This window comes from Artemia franciscana, chromosome 9 (genome assembly GCF_032884065.1).
Source record: "Artemia franciscana chromosome 9, ASM3288406v1, whole genome shotgun sequence".
Taxonomy (NCBI): Eukaryota; Metazoa; Arthropoda; class Branchiopoda; order Anostraca; family Artemiidae; genus Artemia; species Artemia franciscana.
Genome location: NC_088871.1, coordinates 16732778 through 16747007, shown reverse-complemented (window position 1 = coordinate 16747007; position 14230 = coordinate 16732778). Strand labels below are relative to the sequence as shown.

Below are 14230 nucleotides of genomic sequence, written 5' to 3'. Positions count from 1 at the left end.
GGGGATCTGGGTGCCCTCCAATTTTTTGGTCACTTAAAAAGGGCACTAGAACTTTTAATTTCTGTCAGAGAGAGCCCTCTTGCAACATTCTAGGACCACTGGGTCGATACGATCACCCCCGAAGATAAAAAGTAAAAATAAACATGCGCCCGTGATCGGTCTTCTAGCAAAAAATACTATATTCCGTATTTTTGTAGATAGGCGCTTGAAAATTCTACAGTAAGATTCTCTAATATGCTGAATGCAATGGTGTGATTTTCGTTAAAATTCAATGACTTTTAGAGGGTGTTTTCTCCTATTTTCCAAAATAAGGCCAATTTTCTCAGGCTCGTAACTTTTGATAAGTAAGACTAGATTTGATAAAACTTATATATTTAAAATCAGCATAAAAATCCAATTCTTTTGATGTGTTTATTAGTATCAAAATTATATTTTTTAATTTTCCTTTACCATTGAGCCGGGTCGCTCCTTGCTACAGTTCGTTACCACGAACTGTTGGATATTTTTCCGAAAAAAGAGTAAAAAAAAAATAAAGGTTAATAATAGATGAGATGGTATTTTTTTCACCTAACCTTCGATCTCTTCACCTAATCATTCACCTAACCTAGCGCTAATCAAGGACTAGGTTTTGTTTGAAATTTTAGACATCAATCTCTAAACAACTCAGGGCGTTTCTTCACTTGAGTTCAGGCAGTAATTGCTTCTAACTTTGGCCTTGGCCAAAATGGTGAGGGCAGGGTAAAATAGTGCCGATATTTACCCAAGCCGACTCAGTGGTCTTATTGATAATTCGTTGAACATTTCCTGGTGATGTTTCTTGGATTGTGTCTTCAAAGTATTCCGAAGAGGAGGATCAACCATAAAGCTTTGAAACAAAATATTGGAACAAACTCCCAAATTAATTTGAAGTTCCTGTGAAACAATCCATAGAGCTTTACACATCATGATGAAAAGAATAATATTGTAAACATAATGATAACTTCAAAGATGTCCGAAGTTGTTTCTTCGTTTCTTTATTTTATTTGGAATGCTATGAGCCTATTCTAGTTGTCGCAAATGATATTGATGATACCAGCTTTCTGCACACAAAGGATTAAAACTACCTATGGAGAATCCAAAACTATATATCCAACACTTTTATGGAATTTATACAAAAGAAGGACTTTATTTTGCTGTAAAAACGCATTTAATATAAATAATATATTACAAGATGGGAAAAGCACAAGGATTTTGTTTCATACAAGTTAATCTAGTTTCCTTGATCCATTTTTTGCCAAAATATCTATCACCTCTTCTGCTCTGCAGGAAACATCTCTGTAAATATTTGCACTTATAAGGCCATTCAATTGAGTCTCTGCCATTGAATTCCTTAGATATGTTTTCACTCTTCTTAACGTGGAAAAACTTCTTTCAGTCGTGCTGGTAGAAATTGGCAATGTAGATAAAATCTTCTGTAGCACATGCATATTGGGGAAAAAGCTACTGTCGCATGCATTTGGGACGTCTATTGTATTTTTGGAAAAGTTTCATTCTGTGGGCTAGGTTACACAGCACTTAAGCTTGAGGCTACTCTAATTCTGCTGTTAAGCTGCTCTGCCCGATCCTGGGTAAATCATTTTGATCAAACTCGAGAAGCTTTTTGAAACACTTTAAACCTTCTGAAGAAAGGGGTTTTCTAGCCAGCATGAGCACAGAAGAGCATGTCTTTATGTTTGGTAAACCAAAAAGAATGAGTTGGAACTAGACTTTTTTTTCTTCTTTTGATTACCCTAGAAGCGTTGTTTTTGAGCCTATGTCTTCTGTCATTGGTTGGCAGTGGTGAAGAATCTGCTTAAACTCTATTCCTAAATTGTCCTTTGCTTTGATAAGAATAGACTATGGATCATCTACATGATTGAAGCACCAGCTAAATCGGCATCTGCTGTAGCATCCCTACCCTCCATATTTTGCTTCAATGATATCTGATAAAATTTTGAGACGACCCTTTGATTCAGCATAGATAAAAGGTCTTGTTTTCTTGGGGGAGGGGAAATTTCCAGCGGGGAGAAGTTTCTGTGGAGAATCAAATTTCCGGGGAAAATTTCCAGCAGAAATTTAAAAACAAGGGAAAGGGCTATAAACTATGCAGTTTACCCGCTATTAACATATATTATTTGTCATTAGGAAATATACAGACATTTTTCAAGGGGGATCTTTCCATGGGAGAGAACAATTTTCAGCGAGGACGGAATTGTTCGGGGAGAAATCTTTGGGAAAGGGGGTTAATTTAAAAACGAGTAAATTTTCCATAGAGGGCATTTTTCTTGGGGGGGATGTTCTGGAGGAAATTTTTCATGGAGAGGGGAGGCGGATTTTCCCGGTATGATTTGAAAAATGATCAGAAATTAAGCATAACAAACCGGTTTTTTCAACTTAAACGAAGGAGCGACATTAAAACTTAAAGTAAACAGTAATTATTTTATTAATTAGGGGGGGGGCTGCTCATTCCTCAACCTTCACCCTTTACATAAAGTTTGACTTTTTGGGCCGATCCTTCAGAAACGACTGCTGAAACACAAGGGTTGTTTATTTAGAATGAAATGCTGTTTTTTTTTTTTTGAAAAATTAAAAAACTTTAGCGTACAATCGAGGGTTGAGGAAGGACATCCCCTTCTTATACTGAACAATTTATGTTCGTCTTAACGCTAATTCTTACTTTCAGCTAAAAAAAACTTGTTTTTTTAATAACTACAAAATGAAGAAACATTTCAAAGGAAATGCCTTTTAATGTCTTCTGTATTCCTATCGACAGGACTGAATGGAGGGGTGAATGAACAGAACTTCTGCAAAATTTATTTGTGTTTCGAAGGCATTACGAAACGCTACGGATTAAACCGATCATATTTGTTTATTTTCATATAATCACCCTTGAGTTCACTTTTAAAAGCCCAACCACAATAAGATACAAGAGATGTGTTTATTTGACGAAAAACAAGCGATGTTGCAATACAGTTGATTGGCTTTGAAAGTGAGAAATAAATAGATTGTTTCTGCTGTAACAAATCTTACAGGCCAAAACATAAGTTGCGATAATTTTTTCTAACTCAAATAAGGATTTTAAAAACAGCAGATTGCTGATTTTTTTTAATATTTGTATTTCAAAATTCAGTATAGACTCAAATTCATCAAAATATCAATTTGTTGGTTGCATTTAGGACATTATTTTCAATACCAAACCTCTGGGTGGGGGGAGGGGTTCAACCCCACAGCCCCCATCCCATGACTACGTTCCTGTATATATAAGACACATTTTTATAGGTAAAACATCTCTGATCCGATCATTAACTGGAGACGATAAAATTACACCAGAAAATCGCCTCTTTGCTACTCTTGATGTCACAGCTCACGCTGGGTACCTGCCTTGTAACCTACAGACGATTTATGTAGATACAGTAGGCTTTCTTACTGACCTTCCAATGAGACTGATTGAAGCATTTTCTGCTACCTTAGAAGACGCGCTGAATGCAGTAAGCTATTAAATCCCTTAATGCTATATTACCTATGTCTTCACACTTAACATACCACTGTTCAATGAAAAGGAATTGTTTATTTTTCCTTGAGGTTTTGTCTAAAAAGGATATAGCTTTTCAGGAGCTAATCTGACCTAGTCCACTTTCTGGGTTTTGTTTAGGTTTCATTTTTTTAGAAATCGATTTACTTTTAATATTCTACGTTTACAAAGATGTTCCCTAAAAGTAACCCTTTTTTTAAATATTTTTAATTTTTAAAAATTAATTAATAAATTTAAATTTTTTAAATATAAAAAATGCTCAATAGAGTTTGTGCCATCCAACAATAAGCATAGGTCTTTGGAAGCCAATTGGACCAGATTTGTCCGCACTCAAGAAGTCAAGAATATTCACTGATTGTGCTTAAAAATATCCTTTGTGCTCAAGAAAAGAAGCAATGGAGCAGGTAATTTGTGCATAAAAGTTAATGCTAGCTGTTTATCTTCTTTCGACTTTTGCCCATTGTCTATGTTTTCATGGACTTGGCGAGTTAGATCTCCGAATGATCAAAGGTTCAAATGGTACAGAAAATTCGAAAATTTGCTCTTGTAACATAATTGACGCTATATCGGGGTATAGGCCTTTTCTTCCTTCCTATTTTCTGATGAAATGGTGTCCTTAAGTGTGTAAAAATCTATTAATCACGATTAAAAAGAATAAAATACGAGCATAAAAATTAATCAAATAGGTTGTCAATCGAAATTTTTAAGAGAAAATAGTTCAAGGATTATCAAAACTTTTCGTCTGGATATTTGCTTTTTAATTTATTATTTATTGACCAGATATTTACAGTATACATAAAAACATAATACAAAGTTAGTTAAACTTTGTAAATGTTTTTATGAGCAATGCAGCATTAACAAATAGCAACTTAGCTTTGTAAAAGTTTATAGAAGCTCATTAAATTGATTACTGAACTTGCTCTCGTGTCTAGGCCTCTTAGATCTACAAGTATCAAAAAGAAGCAAGACTTCTAGATAATCTCCGTATTGGAGGGTTTTTCCTTCTCATTCCAAACCAAGTACTACCTAGTGCTCGAATCTTGCTTAACTTTAGATCCTGAGAAGACACCGAACTACATTTAACTGTTATATTAACTTTAAATATTTTCCTTTGAAGTCAAAGTAACTACTTAACTTGCTATCTAACTTGACCTGATCCAGTTAACGCATTTTCTCCCTTTCCTGAAACCTCACTTCTCTTCTCTTAAAATCTTAGCTACCGTATATCCTAGTCTTAGCAAGTATCGTCATGCTAAATAGCTTTAGTTTTTGCAGAAACTCAATCCTCTGAACAAGAACGAAATTCAACTCTGATCACTTAACCTTGGAAGTCTATATATATATATTTTTTTGTATCTCTTTATACTTGGCTCGCTTTCATGGTAAAAACCCGTTATATTTCTCTGTTCAAACGTATTGAGACATCTCCCTAAAATAAAAGATGGTTGAATATATTATTTGATTTATTTTTAGGATGCTATTATCCATGTGAGGGACATAAGTCACCCAGAGGCCGAGCTACAATTTCAAACAGTTAATAGTACGCTTTCCTCTTTAAACATACCTCAAAAATTGAAGGACAACGTAATATTAGTAGCAAATAAAGTGGATAAATTAGTTGGAGTTGACCCATCTAATCTATCAAAAGAAGAGCTTGAAGAGAAAATTGAGAAATTAAATATTCGACCGGAAGATGGAATACCCGTTTGCGCTACTCGTGGAATAGGTATTTTTTTTTATTTTGGTTTTCTTTGAATATTTAACTATTTTTGTTTTGTAATGTTTCTGTATTTTTTTTCTTTCTACTACTAAAAAATATTATCTTAAATAGATGCTTTTATTAGGACTAATTAGATAGCCAATCAATGTAGATCTAATCAACTTTCTACTTTGTAACCGTATATTTTTCTGAAGAAAAATAATTATATCCCTACAGAAAAATACACATTTTTTAGTCTAGTTTCTAGAAGCTAAGCTAAAGATTTATCCCACATTGCTAACTAATAAAAATCATTTTTTCACACATTTTCTCTTTTTTTTATTGTTCATATGGCCAGAAGCTCTTTCTGGTAGCTTCTCTCTACGGTAGCTTCATATGAATAAGAAAATTAGTTATGATTAATATTCAAAATATGTTATAACGTCTGTTGCCCTGGCTCTGTAAATTATTTCAATACACTCATCAGTTATAATTGTAGAGCAACGTAAGTAAGAACGTTCTATTACTTTAGATTCAAACCCTCTAAAGGCACAAAAATTTTAAGTGGTTATTCGTAACAAATTGAATTGAGATCCAATTTACAATCCTTGTGGATGCGAATGTTAAAGGCCTAGACCTTCCAAACTGAATTGCGATCGATCGTGGATACACTCAACAACAAAACTATGTCTTTTGACCATTTTGTTTTTAAATAAGCCCGGCCAGCATGTCTCGTAAGTAGGATTATAAAAAGAAACTTTGACGCCTCTACTCTCCCTCCTCCCATTACCATTAATACTAGATTATTTGGATGTGTCAAAACTTTCTGGTATTTTTACCATTAAATGAAGTTTTGGACCCTCCTCCCCCTTGTCTGCAAAGACGCATAAGGTCAGATCGGGCGTTGATTCCGAACTTGAATAGCTAGGACATAGCTCATAATTCACACCAATTTTTGTTAAGGCCTGAAAACCCCTTCTTGTAAATATCCTGACGACAACAATTTATGGATCCTATCTCCCACATTGGTCAGATTGGCTGGGAACTTCCAAAAGGCCCAAGTCGGACATTATTATTCCCTGTAAAATTGGGATGATTTCTCACAACCCATTCTGGCATATATCATCATGAAATGGATTTAGAGATTTAGGTTCCAGAAGCATGTTTTAGGATGCTTGATTTTACTTCCGACCGTTTTTCATTAGATTCCCCTCTGCTAGCTGCCCTGATGACAAGAATACATTCCCCATTTTTTCCTCTCCTATCGTAGCCACATCGGGTCTTGATCCACAAATGGTATTCATAGAACAATAGCTCTTAATTTCCGATAAGTTTGTTAGAAATCAGTCACCTTTGCAGGAATATGTTCAAGTAATATTAGTTAAAGATCTCTTTTCCCTGTGGTACGATGTAGACAAGGACGATCCTTTGTGAATTAGTGTGCCAACTGCTATGGCAGAAAAATGCTTTGTTCTTGAGTTTTACGTGTTTTTATAACATTGTTTCTCGGTGGGTATTTTTTTACCCATATAAATGTCGGATTTAAAGGGTAAAAAACCTACATCACAATTTTCTTCGAGCTCAATAAACTGCTGCAGGAGCTCACAGTATGCCTGTGCAAGCATTTGAAGACAATACTATGGGTTTAAGTAAACTTTTCTTTTCTTTCTTGCTAATCAATTAATGATGGACGAACAACCATCGACAACCATGGAAGTTCAGAATGAGTTGGAACTAAACTTTTTTTTTTTTGACGTCCTGACATTGCTTTACATTGCAGAAGCTAATTTGCCAATTTTTTTTGCCATAGTTTTTTTCAATTTTGTTTTACCTGTTTGTAGTAATCCAATCGAACATTTTTTTTAAACTTAACATATGATATACCAGTTTTGTTCTTCTTCTAGGGTTGATTGATATCACCTCTTCTCTCCAAGACAAAATATTGTCCAGCACAGGAAGAATTGTCAAGCTGTTTCGTGTTCCATCGGGTAGTGAAGCATATCAGTGAGTATCGTTGTAAATTGTATATGTTCCTCTCTACAATCTGTATTTAATATAGATCTTTCCGTTTGTATGTTTGTCTGTTGTTACGTGTTTTGGTTTATTGTCATTTATTTTTCTTGCACAGAATGTCTAAAACAGGTATGAAATTTTTAATAGTTTTTAAAAGATCTCAGAAAGCATCTTTTTGCTACTTGTGTTCATCTGTTTGACGACAATTTATAAAGATTATTAAATAAAAAAAACAAGTTTTTTTTTTTAACTGAAAGTAAGGAGCGACATTAAAAATTAAAACTAACAGAAACTATTCCGTATATGAAAGGGGCTGTTCCCTCCTCAACGCCCCGTTCTTTACACTAAAGTTTTTTTTATTGTTTTAAAAAGTAGAGTTTTGAGAAAGGGTCAAACTTTAGCGTAAAGAGCGAGACGTTGAGGAGGGAACAACCACTTTCATAAATGGAGTAATTTCCGTTCGTTTTAAGTTGTAATGTCGCTCCTTACTTTCAGCTAAAAAAAACTTGTTTTTTTTTATTTAATTTCTGAACCTTTTTAAATTAATGCATGTTTTGATTTTGGCTCTCCGCACATGAATAATTAAAACGAAATTTACATATTTTTTTTTGCTAAAAGGCTTTCACTTAGTTTTGATCGGACGATTTTGGGAAAAAAGAGGTGGGGAGGAGACCCCAGTTGACTTCCAATTTTTTGGTGACGTAAAAAGGCAACTAGACATTTTAATTTTTTTACGAACGTTTTTATTATAAACAAAAAACGTAACTTATGAATTAACTTACATAACGAGCTTCTATATTCGTATATTTTCATTACGTATATGAGGGTGTTTTCCCCCTTGTTAATACCCCGCTCTTTACATTAAAGCTTAAATTTTGTCCCAGTTCTTTAAGAATGACCCCTGAATCACAAAGGCCGTAGAATAAATAGTTGAAATTACAAAAGATACTTTAACCTAAAGAGCGAGGTATTTAGGAGGAGATGAACCCCTCACATGCGTAATAATTTTTGTTCGTTTCAAGTTTTAATGTTGCTCCTTACTTTCAGTTGAAAAAATTTTTTCATATTTATTGTTTCACTGTTTTTGTTTTAAATAATGCTAGAAAATCCTGTATTACATAGTTAGACATAGTTAGCTCCCTCAGAATATCCCCTTCTTCTCAACCCCTCCCACAACCAAAAAATCCTCCTGAAAACGCCTGTACACTTCCCAATAACCATTACTATATGGAAACACTGGTCAAAGTTTGTAACTTGAAGCCCCTCCACCAGGGACTGTGAGGGAGTAAGTCATCCCCAAAGACATAGTTAGTGGGTTTTTCGACTATGCTGAACAAAATGGCTATCCGAAAATTATGGTCCGTTGACTTTGGGAAAAAATGAGCGTGGGAGGGGGCCTAGGTGCCCTCCAATTTTTTGGTCACTTAAAAGGAGCACTAGAGCTTTTAATTCCCTTTAGAATGAGCCCACTCATGACATTCTAGGGTCGATACGATCACCCCTGGAAAAAGAAATAAACACGCACCCGTGATCGGTCTTCTGACAAAAAAAAACGAAATTCCATAATTTTGTAGATAGGAGCTTGAAACTTCTACAGGAGGGTTCTCTGATATGCTGAATGTGATGGTGTGTTTTTCATTAAAATTCTTTGGAAATTAAAATTAAAAAAAAACTAAACAAATAAAAAATAAAAAAAAAACTAAAAAAGGAAAAAAAAATATAAATGACGTCATGTTCGCGACGCGAGACCAGGCTTGCGGCTTATAGAGATAGTACAAAGAGAAGGCGTTGCTGTGTTACAAAAACAATGCGTGTATAATTATCCTACAATGTCACCAAAAAGGGGAAAAAGGGGAACATCAGGAGGAAACACCAGAGCAACGCAAAACCAGGCTTGCGGCTCAAAGAGAAAGGGCCAGATTAGGAATGTCCAATTTACGTCATCAATTCGATCCAAAAATTACATAGCGTTGGCCCTTGCGTCGTCCGGAATAGCCGCAACGTTGCTGCTTGGTGAAAGAACTGCTCATTCCGTTTTGAAATTGCCACTGAATATGCAGTCTACAGGAACTCCCACGTGCAACATTTCCAAATCATCTGGGATGGGTGAAGTATTGCAGCAATGCAAACTTATTGTTCGGGACGAGTGCACAATGGCACACAAAAAATCCCTCGAGGCTCTTGACTGATTCCAAACCCTTTGGCAGCACATTAATATTACTTGCGGGAGATTTCAGGCAAACATTACCTGTTATTCCTAGATCGACACCTGCAGACGAAATGAATGCTTGCCTTAAAAATTTTAATTTATGGGTACACGTAAAGACATTATAATTAACTATAAATATGCGTGTCCGATGGCAAAACGATCATTCTGCTGAAATATTTTCAGATCAGTTATAGCACTGAAGCTAAAAGAAAAAAGGAAAAAAAGGTGCAAATTTTCTTTACAATATATACATTAAAATCTCTACTTTTTATGCTGATTTCATATATTGCTATACTTATTAATTTTAATCTGCCCATTGGAATTCCTCTGCATAAGAAAATCTGCATTATTTTAGTAAAGTGTGATCTTCGTGAAAATTACTCCATATTACAATTGAGGAACGGGTACACCATAAAAGATAAAGGAAAAGTCGTCAAGGGTGAAAAAGTGTCGACTTGACTAACTCTTTTATTTCAACTGATATGTTCATTTTAACGCCGTTTATTCATGAATACCTAGACAACTCATTGCCAAAACAAATGTTAGTTTCAATACCACGAAATTGTATTTTTTGGCCTCAGAGCGGGGAGGTCATGGACTAATCTTGGAACAACTAGCTCTAGAAGAGTCAAATTATCTAGAACATCGAGCTATGCAACCTTGCTACTTTTGTATTATCTAGTATTTTTTAATTAATTCCAGCGCCAAAGATCATGCTACTGAAAACATTCCGATTAATCTTTTCTCTTTTTTTTGTTCACCCGTGGGTTTTTATGCATATCACTAATTATAGGCTAAACTTGATCAAACTAAGTGTAAGGTTGTTTTAATTTTTTCTTGGCTTACTTTATTCTTTATTTCAAGATGGTTAAACAAGGAATGCGCTATCACACGAGTCTTCCAGGACAAATTGGATCCTCAGATGGCAATAATGCAAGCTGTAGTTCATGAAGCAGCTCTTGGCAAATTACGAAAATTATTTCCAAAAATTCAAATTTTAAAAAGCTAGTACGTTTTTTATCGTTATGGTTAGTAAATAAATGTGTTGTATTTAACTACTACTACTACTAAAAACTCACTGTAGTATTGATCCACCTGATGCCAACATAGCTGCGCATACTTCTCCACCCTAATCCATTCAAAGCTTACTCTTTCCCGGGTAGACAGTAAATCTTTGAATAAATTTAAATGGAGGAGGGGTTAAAGTTTACCCCCTTCCCACCTCCTTTGAACCCAGATGGATGGGTAAAAAGAACAATCTTTGACAATCTTTCATCCTTCGCTCATAAAATGTTACTTATTATGGTCTTCCTCCTCTTTGTGGTATAATATTGTACAAGCCAAACGAACTCTTCTTGCATTGTGTACAACCTATAGTATTTAAACGAACTATAATAAACGTTATACTACCTTTCTATATTAAAGGCGAAAGAGTGGGTGATTTTTGGGACACTTATATTTTTGGGATGGGCGAAAAATAGCAATGAGGGTGCCCAAGTTTCGTTGATGCCCCATCCGAACATCAATTCTGTATCCTTTCCTGCAGCATAATAAGATATAAATACATTTAAATATTAGTAAGCCCGAGTCACAGTTCAGGATAAGAAGAATTTATTATTGAAACTGGGTTTTCCCTAATTTTCTTGGCACGTTTATACGATAGAAGTAGAAAACTGAAATAGACAGAAATTAGTTTAAAAAGCGTGTATCATCATGACTAAAAATTGACCCAGCTGCGAGTCTGTATTATAATTCTGGAGTCTATAATATGAAAGGGTCTTCCATATGTATGTTTTAGTTGGTTTTTTTTCAGTGTCACGGAGTAAGGATTTTGTTCCTGATCAACAAAATGAATAAATGAAAATTAACAGTTGGAAACTATCCACAATTCGTTAACCATGTATGATATGTTTGGAGTGGCTGTGTCATAAAATTTGTACAAATTTACATTGTGGAAATCAAAGGTCTTCGGTGAAATACATTTTAGACTTTGGAGGACTTTTCGGAAATTTACTAATCTTATTTCTGAAAATAAATTCGTATCGAAATTTTTAATGTAAATGTCCTGAAATACGCCTTTTAGGCTTATTGGGGCAGTTCAGGGGTCATTTAACCAGATTTCTCAATATGGATTCTTAGAGTAGAAATTCTTATAGAAACATATTGAAATAACAATTTTGGCATAACTGAGCACTGGAAGTCAATTAACCCCCTAAATTGGCATATAGTATTTTCATCAATATCCTTTTTAGGGACTGTACGATTTCAGTGTGCTTTTACAAAGTGGTAATTGACTTTTGTGTGTTTTAGGATTGATGTTGAAATGTGCTTAACCAAGCTTTCCAGCTTCCCAACCTGTAGCCGTTGTGGATTTTTCATTGTTAAAACATAAAACACGCAAATACAGTCAGAAAGCAATGTTATTGGTATTCCAAGGGTGTTATGTTAAATATGTTCTTAAACGGGTATTTCTAGCGCGCCAGCCTAAATTCAGTACGCTCGAGATATTAATTCTAGCGGTTGTCTCGTTTTTTTGGTTCTCAAGATATTTAGCAGTTCCGAGTTTCTACTAAATTGGTTCAAAACTAGGGGTTTTGATTGCAAATTTTTTCATTGTAGCTCAGAGCTCTAAAAATAACTTTATTGTACAATGAACTCGTCGCTAATAACCAATCGAAAACCTCAAAGCGTATTTGTAGGTTTTCTGTTCTTCTTTGAAATATTAGCCGTGTACCATGCAACTTTTGGGAATATCACAGGTGAACTATGCACAAGATTATGCTTTATGCCTTTGAATCCCTTCCTTCAACTACAAAATAGCCATTTTTAAGTAAAATGCATGCATCGTCAAATAATGCGTGGTAACGAACTGTAAGTAAGGAATGACTCGCGCTATTAACTGAAACTCTGAAAAAAGGAAGTTTGATAACAATAAATACACCAAAAGAATCAAATTTATGCGGCGAATAATTAAAAAAAACATTTTCGAAAAAAATTTCTTTTTAAGAAAAGTTGAGTCATATTAAACAACTAGCTGTTGGGGTGGCGCTTTCCGCCCCCCCCCCCAAAGCCCCCCGTGCGCGTAAGTCGTTACGCGCCATTGTAGTTGTGTCCCTGTGTCCCACCTGTGAATATAGATAGATATATATATATATTTTTAACTACGTAAAACTTGCGAATATACAACATTCTTTGCTGTCCCATTGTCTGTCCATATAAATAGATTGTCAGATTTACAAACTCTTGAACATGCAACATAATAATTGTCCATGGGAAAACAATCCGTATTCAGATCTATACCGCATTTTTCTAACGATTGCCCTTGAGCTTTGTTGATGGTGATTGCTAATCGAACATTCCCTGTGTCCCCGTCGTCATTTATATATCCCCCTGTGCCCCCGGCGTCCCTGTTGTAGTTGTGTCCCTGTGTCCTGGTCGTCATTTATATTCCCTGTGTCCCGGTCGTCATTTATATTCCCTCTGTCCCGGTCGTCATTTGTGTCCCGGTCTGTAATTTCTCTTTGAGTGTTCCGGTCGTCATTTATATTCCCTGTGTCCCGGTCGTCATTTGTGTCCCGGTCTGTAGTGTCGTCTTATAATGACGTCATATACAAAGCCTTATATACTTATAATGACGTCAAATGCAAACCCACAAACAAACAAACATGCATATATACAACTTATTTATATATATATATAGATACGGTTTCTTTCTTAGTTTTTTTTTCTTTTTTAGTTTTGTTCTTTTCTTAGTTTTTTTCTTTTTTAGTTTTTCTTTCTTTTAGTTTCTTCTTTTTATTGATTTGTTTTCTTCAATTTGTCAATGTTCATTCTAACATTGACACTTGAAAAATCTTTACGTGCCAAGCATGCTAAAGCTCCAACAATTTATAATAAACCTCAAATTTTGGGTATCTGTTTTAAGGTTTTCGAATTACTTTAATCTATTGTCAAAATATATTGAAATATTTGTGCAATTCCCAGTTTTTTTTTAGTTTTTCTTTCTTTTTAGTTTTTTACCTTTTTTATTTTTTTACGTTTTTTTCTTTTTAGGTTTTTTCTTTTTTTAATTTTTTTATTTTTCAGTTTTTTTTTAGTTTTTTCTTTTTAGTTTTTTTTAGTATTTTACCTTTTTTCTTTTTTCAGTTTTCTTTTTCTTCTTTATTTTTCAGCATCACTATGAAATACATATCGCCGAACCTTTGTTTTTTAACTAAAATCTGGTAGGCATTGATGACCTTATCCAAGTCAAAATCCCAAACCCAATCATCATCGCTATCATTTTCAGTTTTGATACGTTTTGACTCTCGCTGTCCAGGTGGATTCTCATCTAACTGTGCGGTTTTGCGTTCTTTAGCCGCAAGCCTTTTGGCATTAATCCTTTGAGCAGATTCCCCGGCTGTTTCTTCTGCCATTGTAGGATTTATACTAAAATTTCTCTTTGAATTAACTATTTGAGCAGCTTCCTCGGCTGTTTCTTCTGTCATTTTAAGATCTATGCTAAAAATTCCTCTTCGCGTGCCAAGCTTGCTAAAGCTCAACAATTTATAATAAACCTTAAAATTTTAAGTATCTGTTTTAAGGTTTTCGAATTACTTTAATCTATTGTCAAAATATTTCGAAATATTTTTGCAATTCCCAGTTTTTACTGGGAATTTCGGCTGTTTCTTCTGTCATTTTAAGATCTATACTAAAAATTCCTCTTCACGTGCCAAGCTTGCTAAAGCTCAACAATTTATTTCGAAATATTTATGCAATT

At 34.6% G+C, this 14230-nt stretch overlaps 1 protein-coding gene across 1 annotated transcript in view; it reads left to right on the top strand.

Annotated features, from left to right (window-relative positions):
* The window catches only part of LOC136031067 (putative GTP-binding protein 6), a 33400-nt gene extending 22874 nt beyond the window's left edge, over positions 1-10526 (top strand). The window contains exons 5-8 of the mRNA XM_065710312.1: positions 3305-3506; positions 5024-5276; positions 7154-7253; positions 10336-10526. Coding sequence (XP_065566384.1) covers positions 3305-3506; positions 5024-5276; positions 7154-7253; positions 10336-10480 — 700 coding nt within the window. The 3' untranslated portion in view covers positions 10481-10526. The remainder of the gene's footprint in view (positions 1-3304; positions 3507-5023; positions 5277-7153; positions 7254-10335) is intronic.
* Positions 10527-14230: the final 3704 nt, after the last annotated feature.